Raw genomic sequence first — 19,833 nt, 5'->3', positions numbered from 1 at the left:
CGCCCAGCGAAAAGTAGCGAAAAAACACGCCCCCGAATCCGAAAAGGACGGGGCTTGTTTTGCGAGACAAAGACTCTTCTCCAATGGCTGGCCAGCATTTAAGAGGCCAGCCAATGGAGAAGAGGAGAGAAGAGGGGCGGGTTCAAGCCCCTCTTCTCCAAAACATTAAATCTCGTCTCGGAGCGAGACTGCGCAAGCACAGCCTTCGAGCCGAGACCGAAACAGGGCGTGGCTAAAAAGTGGAAAGAAGAGCACGGAACACGCCCCCGAATCTGAAAAAGACGGAGCCTATTTGGAGGGACGGCTCTCTCCTCCAATGGCTGGCCTCCGTTTAGGAAGCCAGCCAATGGAGGAGAGCCAAAAAGAGAGGCGGGCTAAATAGCCACTCTAAGCATCATAAGATCTCCGGACTTCCGGTTCTGCCTTCGGCAGATCGGACGGTCCCTCGACCTAAAAAGGGCGCTATGATGAAGCGGTTGTGTGAGTTTGTAGGTGCACACAACATGCATGTGTGTGCCTATCAAATTACGCAAGAGACACTCAAATGATGGATGGAATGCAGATCAAATCAAACATTCACCATCAGTCAAGAGAGCTGGGTTAAATCCATTATTCTTTTGCTCACAATGCCACCGCGGTTTAGACCCAGCCACATGCAAATCAGTCTTGGCCCTGCTCCTCCTGGGGACAGTCCAGCCTGAAGTTCCAATGCAGGTGGTCCCTGGACTAGAAACAAGCATCCTGGGAAAGATTTCAGGCTATCACCCGTCATCAGCCAGGCTAGCTTCATTTCAGTGGCACAGTGAGCCCGCATATGGCTGGGAACAAACTGGAATGGTATGGTGAGCAAAAAAACTGGATTTAGGCCCAGATTTCTGTACTGGGGGTGAATGTTTGACATTGTTCAGCATTCCATCCATCAATTATTCTTTTTGCATACAAAATGACAGCATTTTTTTTTTTTATTTACCAAAGTTGAATTGCTAAATAAATTTAAAAAAAATGTAATTACTTCAACAGAATTTTTTTTCTTTTTTTTTTTTTTTAAATCATGAGTGGGAGAGCAACGTGGAGCCGAAGTAACACAGATGGTCGGTAAGGAGGAGAAGCTGCAGGTTAGAGAAGAAGTGCAGGTGGGGGAAGCAGCAGATGAAAGAGCAATTTGTAGAGGACAACAGGAGAAGAAAACAGGCAAGTAAGCAAAGGGGGAAAATACGTGAGTGTGAGCTCAACATGGAAATGCACACGGGCAACAGAGAGCAAAAAAGACTGCAGGCAGTGAGAAGTACACGAGTTAGACAGATGGAAAACAAGTGCCACCTCATGGAGTAGTTAGCTCAAAAGCAAAAAGTAGTGCTTGAAAGGCAAGCAGTGAATTCAAAGGAACCAGCCAAAGAGAAGAGATGGTAAAAAGGCTATGCTCAATAGCCGGTACAAGCACAATAATGACAAGCTGGGACCCAAAGAAGCAAGCAATGCGAGTGGCAAGAAGGCAAACATCCGTTAAGCAATGGGTGGGCTTCCAAGCCCCTGTATGTTCTTGGTAAGCCCACTATAAATCTTGTAAAAGAGCGGTCTAGAAGGTGAGACTTAAAAAGTGACAGAGCAGAATCAAGATGTCACTATGCTCCGGAGAGTTCACCTGTCTTCCAAGGGTTTTGGAAAACTGCCTGGGATCCGAAAATGACATTTCCTCTGGAAGCACCTCTTAGAAAAAAACAAGCTTATAGCAATCAGAAAGGTGAATGAGGTCACAAAGGCTACTGTAAAGTAATAACATCAAGCTAGCTACATCCATGAACACCGTATTATCCAAGCATCCCAAACAAACTCATTTGCTAAACCAAATGTAGAATACTCTCAACTTAACTAACCACAGAAAGGAAGAACTTCTTGTTCAGAAGCTCTCAATCATTAGTGTTTTGCTATCACGCTAGTGCCTGGAAGCGGTCCTTTGTCTGGAAAGGCACCCAAACGAATCACTGTTCTGAGTAAGAGTGGCTACTGGCATCTAAACCCAGATTATGTGATGAATAACATTTAGCAGGGTAATTCTAGTGAGGTGGCCAGGCCTTTGTATCTGTACTCCAGTGGGGAGAATGCCTACTGGCTCTCCAAGTAAAAGGTCTGTTCAGTCGACATAGCTGGGTACCACTGCCCTCATGTAACTGGTACATGCAAGAAGGAGTGAGTGAGTGGGAGTGTCAGATACACGATCTTGGCTATCCCAGGCTGCATTTGCACCAAACTGTCCACTAACAAAAACTGCCTGCCAGTTGGAGCTCTTCAGCCCAGTCTAACTGTAAAAAATGCATGTTTACACCTATCCTAATTTCTTGTGTTGAGGCCATCACCCTTGGAAAGGTGAGCAGATGCCAATACACATCACACCTAGCTTACTCACACCACACCAGAGAATGTCAGAACTGATCTCAGGGTGAGGAATAAGCCTACAAATGGCAGCCAACGAGGGAATGCTCCTTCAAGGTTGAAGGAGTCCACAAACCTTTGAAGGCTAAAGATCTCTGGTTGGTTCAGGAAGGTCACCTTAACCAACAGAGGAGGAGAATCTCTTAACCCATTAGTCAGTGCTTCGTTCACTGTTGCCAACAAATCACAGAGGAGGCCTGCATGCATCAGTGCAGGAGATAAGACTGTGGGACCCGGTGTGAAATCACTACGGGACTGCACCTATCCCTATCCACTGGGCTTATGTCAGGGAGAGCCTGAAGAGTCACCTTGTTGCAGTCACATGCGAAAAGGAGTAAGACTTACCTGCCTATCAAGGAGCTAGACGCTACCTATGAGAGGGAATGCCTGATTCTAAGGGAGATCAGCACAAAGCCCACATGACTAGAAGGAACAGCTTAGGGTAGCTAGATGGACTGAGAGCCAAAGAGTCACAACTATGGCATGAGGTCACCCCAGCCCAAGTCAGGTAAATATTCGAGAACCTACACATTTGATGGATAACCCCTGATCACCCTCCTTGAAGGCACGAGACATGCAGCCTTCACACCGATGGAATGGTGCCTGGGTGCACTGCCTGGAGGAAGTCTCGATTGAGGAACTATTTAAACCATTATACAAATCTATGTAGCTCCAAAGAGATATTCGGTTGAAGCCATTGCCAGGAATCACTGTAAACTGATCAGTGGCTACTGCTGGCAAACTGACCTGCTGTGAGTGCCATGCCACCAGAAATATTCTCTGAAGAACTTGAGCTTCAAAGGCATCTTTTAAGACAGATTGTGAGCGGAGTATTACCTTTTGTTATCTCCAACCTGAGACCAGTTCGGCCTTTAACTGGGCCCAGGACACTAGTGAATAGAACATATCCCCAAGAATACACTGATCACCAACACATTACCCGGAGACATTTTGCGATAGGGGTATTTTGTGGTTTATTTTTGGGGACAGCACTTATTCTTTATACTCCTAATTTTCTCTCTGCTTGAGCAGTGTCTGGGTACAAAGTAAAGCTCACATTCCAGTATCACTAGCTGAACACTGTCAATGATTCCATCTAAAACTTGATACCAGACTGCTTCCAAAGTTACTGAACTAACACAAAAGATGCCCCTATAAGAAAACACAGGCTACATCCCCCAATATTAAAAGAAAAGCTAGCCCTTAACGTAAAACGGATTTTTTTTTTTTTAAACGGAAGCATTTTCGTTTTTATGATGGTTATATTAACATTAAATGTGTTAATTGGCTTTAAATGAAATATTTATAGATTAAGTAAATGATTGTACAACAATACATTTGAATGGTATTTACAGCGTCACACAGAATCAGTCTAACGCTCTCCAGTTCTTGCAGTAAGTGACCACACGGTCTCTATATCCCAAGATTGTCAAATGACTAAATTGAAATCCCTGGCCATTTCGTTTTGAGTGCACCTGTATTGTAGCACAGAGACATCAGTACACCTAGAGAATCCTGGTCAGTAACAACTGACTGGTCCAGGATCCCAAGGAAAAGTCTGTAAAGCCCTGGAACAACAAGCAGTCCTAGAGAGGAACTGATGAACTATGTAAATTATTCAAGATATGCCACAGTATGTAGAAGCAATATTTCTGTGAACAGGAGAGGTACCTTCCTAGTGCCCGACGCGCAGGGCATATCTTTTGGGCTCAAGGACAACAATTCTGCATATTTATTTTGTCTACAGAACAAGTCGGCTCATCCAGTTGGCAGCACACACCCTATGGATGCCAGTAGGGGTGTGAGAAGGAGAATTATCTGATGCCTAGCAAAATATGCATTCATATGGACAAAAAGTTAACAACTGTATATGTAATTGATTAGTGCAAAGCCTTTACTGTGGGCACTCCAAGGAAATTCAGGAAGCAGTGCGATGTATTGAGGACAGTGCAACTAATATTAAACGTACACATGTGGTTGCAAAATGTACCAATTTGTGGCAATTTATGAAGCTCTCAGAATGTTCCTTTACTATATGAAAATACATGCAGAACAATGAGAGCAAGACTGGTGATTTTATTTTAACAGCAAATCACGTACCTAAACCATATTTGCACCTCGGGGGAAAAAACAGACTAAGCTTGCAGGAAGTTTTTGTTTTATTTAACTATTGCACAATTTGATTGCTTACAAAATAAAATGTCTCAAAAATATTTGCAACATGACAAAAGCCCACAGCCAGAGGTTACAGTTTTACTATACTGCATTTTGTAGGGAACAATTTTAAATATTACTCTAAAGCATCATTTAATTGAACAGGTGTACTGCATGCCAATATTTATCAATACGTCAAATCAATGTAATACCAATATAATCATTGTAAAAACATCTGCGTTCCACTCAAAGAAAGTAACAAAAGGGCACCCGCACATCTACGGCCTTGCATTAGTGTAGCTATACAACTTTCAGGAAATCAAGAGTTCACAAAAGCAGGTATGAAACCCAATGACTGTTGCAGGTTTCCCAGCCTAGATCTAGCAAACATTTGTGAATTCTATTATTGCACGAGTAAATATACAAGCATATATTTTACTCATGCAAAAATCTTTTCAGTAAGAACAAATTCAACATTATTTATTCTTCTCCAAAGGAAAAATATTTTCCCACATGGAGAAACTCCCTCCCCACTCTGTGAAAAGTTTTACTCATGACCTTGTCAGAATTACAATTTTATCTTTTTCCAGGGCGGGAATGGGTTGGAGAGGAGCTTTTAAATTCCCATAAGCACATGCGTTTGCGGGTATGCACAAACTAACAGTGCATTACAGGCCTGAAACCACCACTTGCCTCCTACTTCCAGCACGGATGACTACATTTGCTCACATGAAAATCTTCATGTGAAAAAATCATTTTAGGAGTGGAAAAGAAAAAAAAAAAAAAACTTTCGCATGTGTAAGACAAAATGACTTGAGTAGGTTGCCCATGACATAGACAAGACTCTAGATAGTTTATCTAGCAGTAAAAAGTAAATGTCCAGTCACTGATAAGGCACTTATTATGTGCTCGCAAATAAGGCAAACAAGAGAACGGTGGCACATCAGGGTTAAGAGATATGCCCAAGAAATACACAATGTGGTCAAGTGGGGAAGGTCAGACTGAGCTAGCTCAATAACCTATGTTGGCAACCTAAGTAGTAGGGTGGAAGTAGAATCTGAAATTATTTAAAGTAACATTTTGTGAATATGGGGAAATGCTTAAGGTAAATTTACAAGGGAATTCACAAGCTGCTCCCATAGAAACTAAAATAAGAAATACATCAATTACATTTCTTGACTTCTGCTGTAATCATAACTCCAACATAAAGAAAGTGCTGGCATTCTCAAAGTCCTACGGTGAAGAGAAAGCCAGCTCAAACTGAGCCCAGTCATAAACAGAGCCTTTGATTATTCAAAAGTTTGAGAAAAACAGAACCCTGGTATGCTCCGAGGCTGGTACATTCAGAGAGGTGCATAATAAGAGTCTTGCTAGAATCCAAAACCTGTCCTAATATATTCATCGAGGCCATTATATTCCTGTTATAATAGATCATTTGTAACCTCATTGCATAGCACCAAATGAAACAAGTTTCTTTTTTTCTTTACAATACACGGGACAAAACATCTAGTCCCCTCGGAAATAGATTTTAGACAATTAAACATCCCGGTCTAAAACACAAACTTGCCTATGTGTCTACGAATAAAGCATGAGCTTTATAAAAAAATATAAACTGCGTCCTGGAGCAAAGCAAATTCAAAATCATATCGGGCCCTCAGTAACACCAATTTTTAGTTCCATGTCCGGATGTAATACTAGTAGTGGCCGGGGCAGTAAAGAATCCAACATACACGTGTGCTCGTAGTATGCTGCCATGTATGTAGTGCTGCTCAAAATGCCAGCCTACCAGTGATCAGTGACCGTCAAAAAGGAATATTCCGATTCTAGTGGCGGGAAATATCCTACTGCGTTACCGCTCCGGGGCTTGTTGCTTAGGGTGAAAGGACTGGTGATGACTAATGCCCAAGGCTAAGGACTCATACACAGGAGTCATCCATCAGGATACAGGTAGGGCCACGTGACCAGTTTTCACACAGCCACAGCAGGGGATGCTCGGATCTACTCTATCCCATTAAACGCAACTTGTACGATAGAAACCACATTATCTTCGTTTTTGAAGCACTACTTCCCATTCCGTGATCCATACTGCCCAAGTATGCATGTATACAACACCAGCAAGCAAATTACTCTGGAATGTATTGGATTGATTCAGTACAAGAATCCACAACCTGGTTCGTGCAACATTCCTGGCAGTGGCAGTTACGCCAGAATACAAGTTGCCCTGGTACATACAGCACCTTTGTTACAAAATTCACTTAGCGCAGTTATGTGCACAACCATTTTATTGCCAGAAACTACAGTGACTCGGTACAAAAATGCCCATTTCAGTATAAGCAGTACTGCCAACCTCAACCCATCCCAACTCACATCTCTCGTCTGTCCCCACATCTTCGCACATCCCCAAGTAAAGGGGGCTGGGCTACAATGGGTACCAGGCCATATAATACTGGTCCTGAACATACCAGGAGGGGCATGGGCCATCTACAAATGAGTGACCAGAGTGCCTGCTGCTTAGTAACCTGCTGCAGTCGTAGGCAGACACAAGTGCTTCCCTCTTTGTGGTACGGATGTGGTTGCTCCGGTGGTAAACAAAGTAGGCTTTCACTCCAGTCACCTACAGATGAAACTTTCTACACACATGCATTTAACCTGTGACTCGTTTTTACTGCATGAAGGAATAACCTATCAGCAAAAGGATGCTGCTTAAAGTCAGTGGAGCAAGCAGGTCACTTGGTCGGAGTGGGTATAGGCAAGGGACTGTAGCTGGAAAGACAATTGGTATTTGTGGGACTAGCACAGAGCAGACCATCCGGCCTTGAAAGCAGACCCCTAGCCTGTAGCCCATCATGGAAATAGATTGTCTAGACTGCTAGTTTGTACCGCGAGCAGTCGGAGGCAGTTCTTGGGTTAATGTCACACTGACCTAAGTATCTTCAAAGCTCCTGGCACAACATTTCTATATATGTAAAGCTGGTCAATAAAGTACCTAGAATAAACCGCAAGTGAAGAGACCTGCTTGTCTTTAGTTATAATGGCCGGTAAGCAGCTTTGATATATTACGTTTGCTTGAACCCACCATTAAAGATTGAGGAACTACTCTTTTTTAAAGGGTAAATAGCAGTCAAGGTACCAGATTTCTGTCTTTGGGTTTATTGGGGGTACGCTGGCTGCCTGCAACTGGATTTTAGTGTGGGTGGGCACTAGGATTAATATAGTGCACTCCCACACTCTCTCCCAGGGCACTTTTTGCATATCAGCACTATTCCTACTTAAAACTTTAAAATTCTTATCTTTGATTGCCTTCATTGTATTTTTTGTAATTCTGTTTATTACATTTTAGTCTATTTTTCTAATTTAGTTAGTTTTTTTTTTTAATTGTATTGCATGTTGCCTATATTACCGTTTTGGTACTGCATTAATACTTTACCCTAGGTTCAGCTTGTCCGCTTTGTTCCATACGCACTAGGGTATTGAGCTCGGGGTAGTTTAGTGACTTTGAGAGATCACTACAACACAGGTTATGATTATTCCTTGAGGCGGGTGGTCACTCGTCCCAATAATTAATACAATTTCTCACATCATTGAACAGAAAGGGGAGCCCAATCCGGACTAAAACCATCACTGAGAAAGCAGACATTGGGCTCACCTGAATCCGACAAGCAGAACAGTTTATTTATGCAGTTATGAATCCTTTACAGAGGTCGATACATTCCTCACTCAGCTCCACTCTGTTCGAAGCCTACATGACCTTACTCGCCAGCATCATCCGCACCCACAGAATCAACATGATCTCCTATGCCGACAATACCCAGCTCATATTCTCCCCCTCTGACAAGATGCCAAGCACCCAGACCGATTTTTCCGCCTGCATGAACAAAGTTGCCAGGGAAATGAAAACCAACTACTTCAAGATCAACACAGTCAAGACGGAAGTATTAATTTTCGGCAAAGACACCTCACTTTAGAACTCCACTAAGTGGCCTGCCTAACTGACTCACACCTCCACCCCCCAAGTTGTCAAAACGTCTCTAGAAGTAACTTAAGTAACTAATCAACCAATGGGGGTCTTCTTACATATGTCATTTCTAGGAATCAATATTCCCAGGAAGAAGTATGCTTGGCTAGCCTGAAATCCATTTAGATCCAAGATTGTCGCCTTTTCAGTGCTTGCTGTTTGCCAACCCAAGACTGTGCCAACCTTTTTACTGTGAAGCGGTGTCCTACCTAGACCATATAAAAGGAGGCCTTGGTCAGAGGAGGAAGTGCTGCCATGCATTTGTGTCCCTATTTTTAGTCGGATTCATCACCCACTTACATGCTTTTTGTCACTGAATTTTGCTCTCTTTTCCTGCACCATTGGATTTCCTCGCTCAAAAGACAGTAGGCTGGACTTTTCCTCAGTCAAGACTTGGGGCGCTGCATGTGCCTTGCTTATTAACTACCACTCACTTCACCAGCTACACTCAATAATGACCAATACTGCCGAAGAATGGTTTTCTTTTTTCTGCCCGTTGTTGCTATTTCCCCCTCACCGGGGCCCTCTTCAGGAGACACTAGACAATTTCATCTGTAAATTAATTGCAGGGTGGCATAGTGGCTATTGGGAGAACTAGCCCTTTCCTCTGGCAATCGACAAGGAAACCAGAGCGACCTTCACAGCGTCCAGTCCTTGACATTTTCGTTTGGTTTTTTAAACGCATGGCACTTAATATAAAGTATTTACATAATTCCTTTTTAAAATGTACTTTCAGTATAAACTTAATAATGCAGAATGGGGAAATCTGTCTTTTTAAGATGGCTTCTGCATTCATCAGATAGTTCCTGTCACATGCAGAAAACAGTGAACCTCATGCACTGCAATGGAAGCATGTCATAGAGAAGGCAAAAGGGTATGCCAAGGTAACAACAGCATGGCATGAGGGGTTTACTTCAATTTAACCACCTCTGTTTCAGTCAATCAATTTAAGAAGAGCAGTGATAAAACTCTAGCAAACCGCTGCACTGTGAATCCAGGCCTAAAATGTGTGAGGGAGACACAGGGGAACAATAATAGTGAGAGGGGCAAGTTTGGGTAACTGGTACCATGTGTATGTGTAGGAGCATGAAGGCAAATAGGAAGACAACAAGGCCTGAGGGGGGGATTTCTACCTTACATCACATATCTATGCTTATTAAAAGTTAAGAAAATCAAACAATATTCACCTTATTGTCTTTACCATGGCTGAACCACACACATTTGTACACCACGTAAGTAGTGAAAAGGATAACTGAACCTTATTTTATAAGATAAGATCATGTGCATCTTCTGCAAGGCCCTATGCTGGAGCCACCCTCCTCAGTTAAAGGGATGAAGTACTTTGTTATGTAAAAGCAAACATGCCAAGAGCAGGCGAACACAAGATACCATTGCTCCTGGATGCAAACAATGCAGGTCCAATGGCTGGCACACCAGGTCTCTCCAAACGCTTCTTAACGTTTTTGGAATTTTCAAGGAGTCCTGTAAACTTGTGGTCACTGCTACTAAATGCGGCTTCCTTGGAACGGGCCTGAAATAAGTTTAACCAATGCAGTTGTTATTTTCTCAGCTTGACTACTGAATTAGTATGTATATCAGCCATCACAAACAGGGCCTTCAACAAATCCATTTAGTCCAGAACTGAACTGTAATACTAACAAGTCAGAGCTGGTTACTCCAACCTCAGCACGCTTCATTGGCTTCCCGTGAAACAAAGGACAGCCTTCGAGTTGCTCTGCACTACCAACAGAACATACTGGTCCAAAGGCCCCAAATTACTTGTCAGAACTGTTCTCATGCTACAATCTTTTGGGTCGATTTAGGGGTTTACTGGCTTAGAGGATTACCACTGCACTATTCAGTAAAAATAAGACATGGAAGGAGAAATGTTGAGGATTTGTGGATCTTCATTACAGAAGATTCTGCCCCCTGAACTTAAGCATCAGCAAGGTGTAGGAGGCTGGCTTAGTATATGGTGCACGCTTATGTAAGTGTAGCACCCTGCACTAATCCAGAAAATCCTTATGGTGATTTTAGACTACCTTAGAAAGCTAAGTGGTAGCTGTGGAGAGCAGCCTTCAGGCTTAGTCCAAAAGGAGTGTAAAGCAGCTTGTTTTACCTGTACTTAATGTTAGGGTAGGAGTTAAGTGAAAAAGAACCACAAAGTGTAGTTATAAAAATATCCATTTATTATAAACACTCACTAACACATTGCAATATCTCCAACCTGGAGATGTAAACAGAATACACACAAATACTTTGGAAACAGAACATATAAGTAGCACAAATACACAGTGATCTCCAGTGGGAGACCAAACCATATACTAAAATAGTGTAACGCGAACCACGACCCAAGTCGAGAATGGACCAAGAAGACGTAGAAGAGCAGAGGACCCAAGGAACCAGCTGAGGTGAGTGTCTAGGAACCCCACGGAGGCCGTGTGCAGAGTGGGAACACGACTGTGTGCTCAATGCAAGTCAATAGGAAAGTCGCAGTTGCAGCTTTAAAGACAAAGGACCCTTCCCAGCGGACCCTGAAAAAAACCCTGTGGAAGATGGAAGGTTGGAGAGTCACCCCACCTGTGGACACCCCAGGAACCAGGATACATACACCAGGGAAGCCGGGTGCATAGGTGCGAAGTGATGTCAGAAACTGCCATAGTACTTTATAAGGGTAGGGAATGCACACCATTTCTTATGTTCAAAAATCCAAATTCATCCATGTTTGTTAGTGTTGCGTGCTCCTTGGAAAAGTGCCTTGCCCAGGTGACACTTGAGAATTTAAACCATTATTTTCCCCCACTGATGAGGTCAGGGATGCAGTAGAGTTGATGGTGCCCTTAAAGCTGCAGCTGTGCGGACCAGGGCCAGACTGGCTGTAGCGGAACCGGGCATTTCCCCGGTGTGCTGGAATGGTGGGGGGACAGTTTTGGACCGGTGGTGGACAGTTTTGTTCCTGGGAGACGAACTGCATAATCAGCCCCTTTGTAACAGTGCAGCAGCAGTTCCCTCCACCCCCTCCCCTCGCCGGTTGGACGTAATTGCCAGGGCTGGTTTGCGATCCCATTCCGGCCCTGCAGGCAATGCTGTGGAAGACCAGGAGCTTTCACGAGCTGTCCCACATTTGATGTCACGAGCCAAGGGGTCAGTGTCCGGCAGGGGCACCAAAAAGCCCTGGCATCGGCAACCAACGTAGCTGTAGAAAAAGGTGCAGTGTCGGGACCAGCAAGGCCAAGTGACAGGCTCCCCGAGCAAGCAAGGAATCCCACTGGAGCCAAAGAAGACCCTCAAGAGGACCCACGGGCCGGAAGCACAGGAGTCACAAGAGGACCTCGAGCAGCTCACCAAAGGATGAAGGCCCACGGTGCAGAGGATGTGGTGCAGGCGTAGATCTTGGCAGCAGAAGATGCTTGAGGCTGGAGCTTCTTGGAGCCCGAAGATCTCTCAAGGAGAGAGTCAACAAGCCTTGGTCGACGCAGTGCACAGGGGTTCCACTCCAGCGGTTCCGACGAGGAAAACTGGCCTCAAACTTGGCGAGAAGACAGTGCAGGCCTTGAGGAAGTTACCACCACTTCTGTTGCTGAGCCTTTAAGAGTCTGTGGGAGCCCAGGATCAGCAGACTGGTCAGCTATGTTGCGATGCCTGCAGATGCAGGGGGAGTGACTCCTACACTCAAAGGGAGATTCCTTCAGGTGACTTGGATGTCCACAGGTCCTGTGAAAAACCTGTATGGAGCACAAGCACAGACGTTGCAGCAGACTTGCAAGACAACGAGACCAAGAGCAGTTGGAGTTTTCCCAGTTGCAGTCTCGGTTCTCAAAGCGAAGTCCAGAGTGCCCAGAGGATTGAAGTAGAAGTGGTATTGGATCTGAATCTTGTCCCACGATGGATCTAGGAGACCCGTCCACAGGTAAGTCCTTAAGTACCCTAAGGGAAGGGTTGGGACGATTCAGGGGTTCCTCCCAGAGGAGGGGCTGGACAGTGGGGAGGATACTCCCATGTCCTTTGTCCAGTTTTACACCAGAGCGGGAGTTTACAGCTCCCTGAACTGGAGTATACAAGGAGGGCACCAAATGTGCCCTTCAAAGCAGTCTCAGTGGTGGTGGCAAGCGCCCCCACCCTGTCCCCATACACTAAGTCCTATCTGGGAGGTGTTCACACCTTCCTTTGACAAGAGACCTATTGTTCTGCCTTCCCCTGCTCGAGCTTGGCTCAGCAGCCGGAGGGCAGAATCATGTCTCTGGTCAGCAGCAGCCATAGTTTGCTGTCCGTGTCTAGAAGACTGGTACCAGGAGCACTAAGGGCCCCCAGGAGGAGCTTGACAGTGCATGGAATCATACCTCCCACACCACTTACGGAGTGGGATGTATGATTCGAACATGGTTGATACCAAACAACAGGGTTTCTTACAGCCAGTTTAAAGATAGCCATTGCGTAATGACGCATGACCGCTCTACGCATCTTAATGGCTCATTCACTTACAACCCGGGAGAAAGGGCTCCCAAGGTTGTAGGAGTATCCTGCTCATGTAGGGGCACCCTCACACTTAAAACTGAGCACCCTGCCTTCAGGATTGAAAGGCCTGCCTCAGGGGTGACATAGTTTTTAAGCGCAGTGAGCTCAGATATAAGGAAACTTATATAGGTTGTAAGTGGTGCTAGCACCAGCTTACACAGGCTGCAATGGCAGGCCTGTAGTCACAATTTGAGTGGTCTCTCATGGGTGGCATATTACATGCTGCAGCCCATGTGAGACCCCTGGTGTGCCTATGCCCTGGGTACCTTAGTACTATATACTAGGGACTTACAAAGGTACACCAGTAGCCAATCTGGAGTGTACCCAAGTACTCACCATGTCCAATTTATGGAAGAAGCACAAAGACTGGGGTCCTGATTAGCAGGATCCTAGTCAGTAAAACATAAGGACACCAGCAAAAAGTGGGAGGACCATGAAAGCAGATCCTACTTTTCTACACAGGGCAACTTCGAAGTTAGATCGGAACTGGAAACCACCCTTTACCGCCAAGCCTTCCATGAAAATGTACTTCAAAAGCTTCCCATACCATCGCTGAGTGCACTACGTCACTTGCTACAGTTTTCAGCTCCCTTGCTTCTTCTTGGCTTCTGGAAGTCCCCTTTAATTGTAAAGACTTTTCTCCTTCTTTCACCACTTTCTGGTTCCGGAATGTTCAACCTGAATTGCGAATCAAACATAATCCCGCTTACATCACTGCCTTCCTTTGGCAGTGGTCCTTTACATTTCTCCTTTCTTGCCTCTCCCTCGAGAAGACTGTCTCCTGCTTAAAACCACCCATCCACAGAATGTAGCCTTTTATAAATCACCTTTAAATAAACAATTAGGGCAAGATTAGCCCCATAGACGGAAAGATAATAACTACACCCTACCTAAATTGACATGGAAAAAGTGGGCCAATCAACATGGGCAGGTCACTGCCATCTAGCATATAACAATGAAGGGAAAAAAACACACCACACAGACACACCCACCCACCCCAAGGCCATTCAAACACAGATTCAATTTCATAGGACAAAACCCGGGGCACACAATATCTTTAGAGGGACGGCTATGAGACATGGAGCTACATAGAGCAAAATATGTGTTCCATTTCTTTTTTGTTCTTTCCTCAAATTTTTAGTTTCTACCTTGTTAAATTGTAACCATCCTCCAGTCTGATTATGCACTTGGGACGAAATGCTACACATTCACTTTTGTTATGGCTTTAAAGCGTATTGACGTCAGTAAGAAATCTGCCGCGGTATCTATTAGAAAACCGGCCAGGTTTTTCACTTTGTTACCTTGTGTGATTGAAGCAAATTGAATCTCCTAGTGCAGCAGCGTCCAGCCGAAATAAAGCACGGTAAGTGGTCCTCCTCCTCCGCCCCCAACAACAAACATTTAACCTTTGCAAACGAGAGCCTGGTGGTACTGGAAGCCGAATTAAAATTCATGTGCCTGTGACCCACTGACCTTGAATCCAACCAATCAGAAAAAAGAGCCAGGTGCCTGGATGCAAAGCTAATGTTTACGGATGCAAACAAACTCTTAAAAGGGACTATATTCAGCTCAACTAACCCAATCCACCCTGCCAAGGGAGAACCGAGATGCCAGTCCTATAGTACTTCTTCGAACGCACACAATATTTGCTTAGCCCAGGGCTACGACTTAACAAAAAGCAACAGCCCTGTAATTTTCAGCGCTTTGCAGGGACAGGCAGGAGTCCCGTCCTAAACCTTTCAGGAATTTAACAGAAACACACGAGTGCCGCAAGTGTTAAAACAAATGTGAGGGGGCGGGGTCATTTTTGAAGTTCCCACACCACAATAAAACATGAATGGCGTGGAGAATGTTGATACGTGCAAGGAAGGGCGTCTAAGCCTCGCCTTTTGAGGGTTCCCTGTCAAGTCGTCAAAAAAACATTTTTTTTAATCTTGGGCACACAATGAATTCCTCAAATGTTACCGAGAAAATACGCCAAACAGAATACCGTTAATCACTATGTTCCAAACTCAATGTACTCCTTCGGTTTCTCACACCAACGTCATAATAAGGAGGCACTGGGTTCAACGCGTCCTATGTGTGCTGCTCAGGACACTGCAAAATACAGTAATTAGTGAAAGAGGCCCTTTTAAAGGCTGCACAACAAAATACCCTCAAACTGGAACAAGCACTCCTGTCCCACTCAACCCAGATTACCAGATGTCTGCGCAAACACGCGTTAATTGAGTACAAATACAAACAGAGCAGCAGCACCGGGTCCCAGAGCTCTGTCAGTGTTAAAAGGACTACTGTGGCACGTGGCTTCCTTCCAAGCACTGGGTCCTATTTGCTGGGATCTGAGCCACCACCAGACGGTCAACTTTGATGTAAAGGAATCAAGCCAACACACCAACACCAGTCATTGACTACCAGCCACTAAATAAGTCGTGAAAGATTCAGTGTAGAACATTTAAAGTTTTCTCGAAACGTCATCCTTTTACTAGCTTGTGTCCAAACAGCACCCTGGCCACCGCAGGAGAGACTACTGATTTCTAAAGTACCCATTTGCTAAAAACGCACTTTGTCTTTGCTGCCAACATATTTATTGGTACAGTGAGTCCTGCCATCCACAACAGCTATGATCTGCAGTCCTCTGGACAAAATTCAGGCCAAGGCGGAAGTCCTAAAAGAAATAGTGCAGGACTAACAGGCAGTGCGCAATGACGTCAAGGGGAGTGACGTCACGGAAAGCAATATAACCACCTTACAGCTCACATTTCAAGAAAATAGATGTATCTAACAGTTAAGGCTAAGAAACAGGGTGGCCAAGTAGGATATTTTAATGTAAATGTACGCACACAGAGTACTTGCAAGTTAGATTTAAAAACTGCAGTTTCGTAGAGTAAACAAAATAAACAAGCATTGGCATAGCCAATAGGTCTCGCCTTTGGGACCTTATAAGTGCATAACTAAATACTTATAAGGTCCCAAAAGCGAGACCTATTGGCTATGCCAAGCGGCCGCGAAAGTGAAAGTAATCGCGGTAAAGCGCGGCGCGCGTGCCCGCGCACATGCTCTGTAGCTCTAGGCTGGCCTGGTAGCACTTTTTGGAGCCCTCTCAATAAGTCTCGCCAGACCAGCGCATGCGCTGGGTCAGGTAAGACCTAAAAAGTGCAGTGTATTTTTAGTGCTATTTGGTGTTCTTGCTTTTCTTTTCATGCAGTTGTGTTTAACCAACAAGAAAGCACAAACACGCCTCCTTTTTATTACATTATTATGGAACACATTTGTAAATAGTGGGTAGCTAACAGCTTAAAACAACTTTCTAGGCCAGGTTCATGACTAAGAAGGACGCTGTCTGTGGGTTAAATGTGCCTGGCGAGGCCAAGTCACAAGCCAATGCTATAACCAGAGACACTGGAATCATGCGATTTTGAGGCTGCTGCGTTTTGTGCGTTAATTATGGATATGATGTATTTCACAAATAACCCATCAACTGCAGATTTTAACAACAACAAAAAAATTTAGTTCCCACGGAACTAAAAAGTTACTAAAAACGCACAAACGCATTGCAGCACAGTGGAGGGTCCTTCCTAAAGTTTAACTGGTCCCCTTTATGTTCCTTATTTCTGTATTTGAAGTGTTAAACTGGTAATAATGAGGTACAACATTTGGAGAAAAGAAAAAAAAGTGTTTACATTTGTTAAAAAGCAAAAATAATATGGTTATGCTAACGCAACATGTGCCGCATTATTTGCCTTTTGCTGCCACATAATTTAGTCAACCTGCTGCATAAATTGGTCCTCCCCTACGTATAAGTGTCTCAAGGGGACACAGACAAGGAAGGGCTGCAAGTCTCTCAAGGGGACTCAGAAGACTTAAAGTCTCTCAGGAGGTGCCGACAAAGCTACAAGCGTCGGGTAGGTTCAGGCAAGTTGCAGGTCTCTGAAGGGACGACCAAAGTGCTTTATGCCTCAGGAAGTCGTGGCTTCAGGTTTCTGCTCGGCAATGGGCAAGGTGGTAAAGGTACGGAGCATGGGCAGGTCGCTGCTAGTATTGGGGCGCATGTTAACTCTGCAGGTCTCAAGTGACCAGGAAGGCACAGGAGGTCCTGGGAGATGTTAAGATGCTGCCGGTATTGGGGGCGCAGGGCGATTTAAAACTTGGGTGGCAGTCAGTTGCAGGTCTTGGAGGGGGGGGGTGGGAGGTATAAATGCCAGCAGTATTCAGTGCACTGGTAAGGGATGGGTTCTCAGGGGTTGGAAGAAGCTCCTGGACTCAGGGCAATTGGCTCCAAAAACTCAACATGCATCCCAGCAGTTAGGATAACTAAAATTGGTCATTTCGAGGATGGCAAATGGTCTTTGCCCGGTGACTTGCAGTGGGTGAGGATTGTTAGGTTTATGTAAAGAAAAAAAATATGTATGAGAAATATTAATGTATCTAAAAAAAATAAAAAGGAAAAGCAGGAGTTGCTGTCCTACTCAGGCAGGCGCTTGGTTGCTGTCGCGGATGTCAGCCTCTGGGGATGTGGGCAGAAGGCAGGTGGGTGTTCAGAGCTCAGGTATCCCGAGCTGCAGGATATTAAGGTTCCCGATTTCTAGGGTCAGAAAATCTTGGTGCTACCGAGCGCTGCTGATTCTGAGGATGCTGTCGCTATGTGGCAGCACAGCCTCTAGATTAGCTGTAGCTGACTGCAGCCTGTATCGCTCATACACTCCCGGCGTCCCGTGCTCACCCAGTTCTGCAGTTTGTTGTTCAGCTTCACCTTCTTGAACTGGCTCTCGGAGATCTCCATCGCAGGTCCTCTACGTGGGCGATGCTGTGTGCGCTCGGAACTAAAGCTGTAGACCGAGTGGAAGAGACTGTGTGAATCAGAGAAGCTAAGGCTCTCGCCCAACTCTCCGCCCTCATTGCCACGCCAGTGACTAGTTCCTATTAGAGGAATTACCATGAGCAACGGCTCACGTCACGTGACTCAACGTCACGTCCCGTCTTAGATCTTTAGTTCCAAGGATGGAGTTATGTGTACCGATGTCAAGCAATCGCATGTCGAGGCCTGTAGATACAATTGCTCTTGTGTGCTGTCTAGGGGGCGAATTAACAGTTTTACAAGGAGATTTGAGCCATGTGTCTGTCTGGCTTACTTGGCTCGGATCTTAGAGCCCGTGCACGATCTGAGCCCTGAAAATCGTTGCTATGTAAATCAAACAACAAACATCACGTCAAATATGATCACCAATTTTCAAAATCTAAGAAAGTGTATTTCCTTAACACGTGAAGCTTTAACATTGATAAATCGCACACAGCACCGCACCTAGATGCAGTTATTAAAAGGGATCGTTTTTAAACATGAACCATTAGTGCACTAAAAGGCAAAACTGTCATGTAAACACTGTGTCGCCCAGATTGTTATAGAGCAAATGTGCGCTCTATTAAAACAAGCACAATAGGTTTACGTACAACTGGTATTCTTATCTCACATAGTTGGAAGGGCTTTCATATGCCATAATGAAGAAAAAAGTTTGGGTGAAATAAAATACTTGCCTAAGATCACACAATTTACGCCAATAATTTGCAATTCATCCAGATTTTATGGTTTTACTTTAAGCATAACAGCCAGAAAATGGGTATCTATTTGCCTTTCCTTATGTTAAGGCTTTATTTTTACCTCGCTGTGCATTTTTCTGCAGTTTCTATATAGCGTGAACTTGGCCCATAGGCCTTGGAGAACTTTACATGAGCGTTATTTACATTACACATAGTCACATTCATTTTTTATAGGCAGGGGAGATTAATTAAGTGATTTGCCCAGAAACACAGGATGTTGAGATGATGCAGAGACTCAAACCTGGTCAGCATCTCTGATAGTAACTGCACACCCTGAGTAGAGGGAGACAGGCAGGCAGAAGCCACATGAAAACTCTGCTCATTATGGGCTCGAGGTCACAACAGGACCCCAACCTGAGCCACAGCTAGGCTTCAGGCTCGATCATGGCTCGATCTTTCAGTGGCTCGTTCACTTCTAGTGCAAAATACAGACGCTTCTTACAACGTACAAATTAGAGAAGTAACTACAGATTTAAAAAAGCAAATTTATAGGGCGAGCCGAGCGAGAGAGTCTAGCTGGTCCTCATATCCAAAATGACTAGAGTAAACTTTAAAAGAATTGTGATGCGAATTAGAGGCGGGCAAGCCGGCGGTCTGGATTGCTATGAACATTTAAAACACAGGTCAGGCCATCAGAATCCAGCATGTAAATTGCGCACCAACGTCAAATACATTTTTTAAAAGGTTGTAATTTATGGTTTGCTGGTGCACAGCGAGGTGAACCTGCATGCTGTGTGGCAATGATCTTATCTGGGTGCTTCAGTGGAGAATATAAAGAAAGGGTTCTATGCGTTCAGGCAGTGGGCTGGTGTGCAGTGCATATGCACACCATAAACTTGTGTGTGTGTGTTTGTATTGCAGGGTGTTGCCTGGTAGCGCCACACCTGGAACTGCACAACAACTTTGCAACGAGGCAGGCCTCCTATAACTGGCATTGGACAACATCCATCTACATAGGCCAGCAATGATCAAATTGCACCAACGCCTGATTTGGCCCGACATGCCCTCAATAGCAGCCTGATACAAGCATGGTTCGTTGTTGCCCCCTCCCTCCTCATAAGAGCAACAGGTCCTACCCAGTGGTCCCAGGTACGAGCAGCTGAATTTCTTGAAGTGTTGGTTTCAGA

At 44.7% G+C, this 19,833-nt stretch overlaps 1 protein-coding gene across 1 annotated transcript in view; it reads right to left on the bottom strand.

Moving 5' to 3' along the window:
- The window catches only part of PAPSS1 (3'-phosphoadenosine 5'-phosphosulfate synthase 1), a 269,730-nt gene extending 251,699 nt beyond the window's left edge, over positions 1 to 18,031 (bottom strand). The window contains exon 1 of the mRNA XM_085641395.1: positions 17,835 to 18,031. Coding sequence (XP_085497521.1) covers positions 17,835 to 17,894 — 60 coding nt within the window. The 5' untranslated portion in view covers positions 17,895 to 18,031. The remainder of the gene's footprint in view (positions 1 to 17,834) is intronic.
- Positions 18,032 to 19,833: the final 1,802 nt, after the last annotated feature.

The sequence above is a fragment of the Triturus cristatus genome, chromosome 2_2 (genome assembly GCF_964204655.1).
Source record: "Triturus cristatus chromosome 2_2, aTriCri1.1, whole genome shotgun sequence".
NCBI lineage: Eukaryota > Metazoa > Chordata > Amphibia > Caudata > Salamandridae > Triturus > Triturus cristatus.
This window is presented reverse-complemented; position numbering and strand designations above follow the sequence as displayed.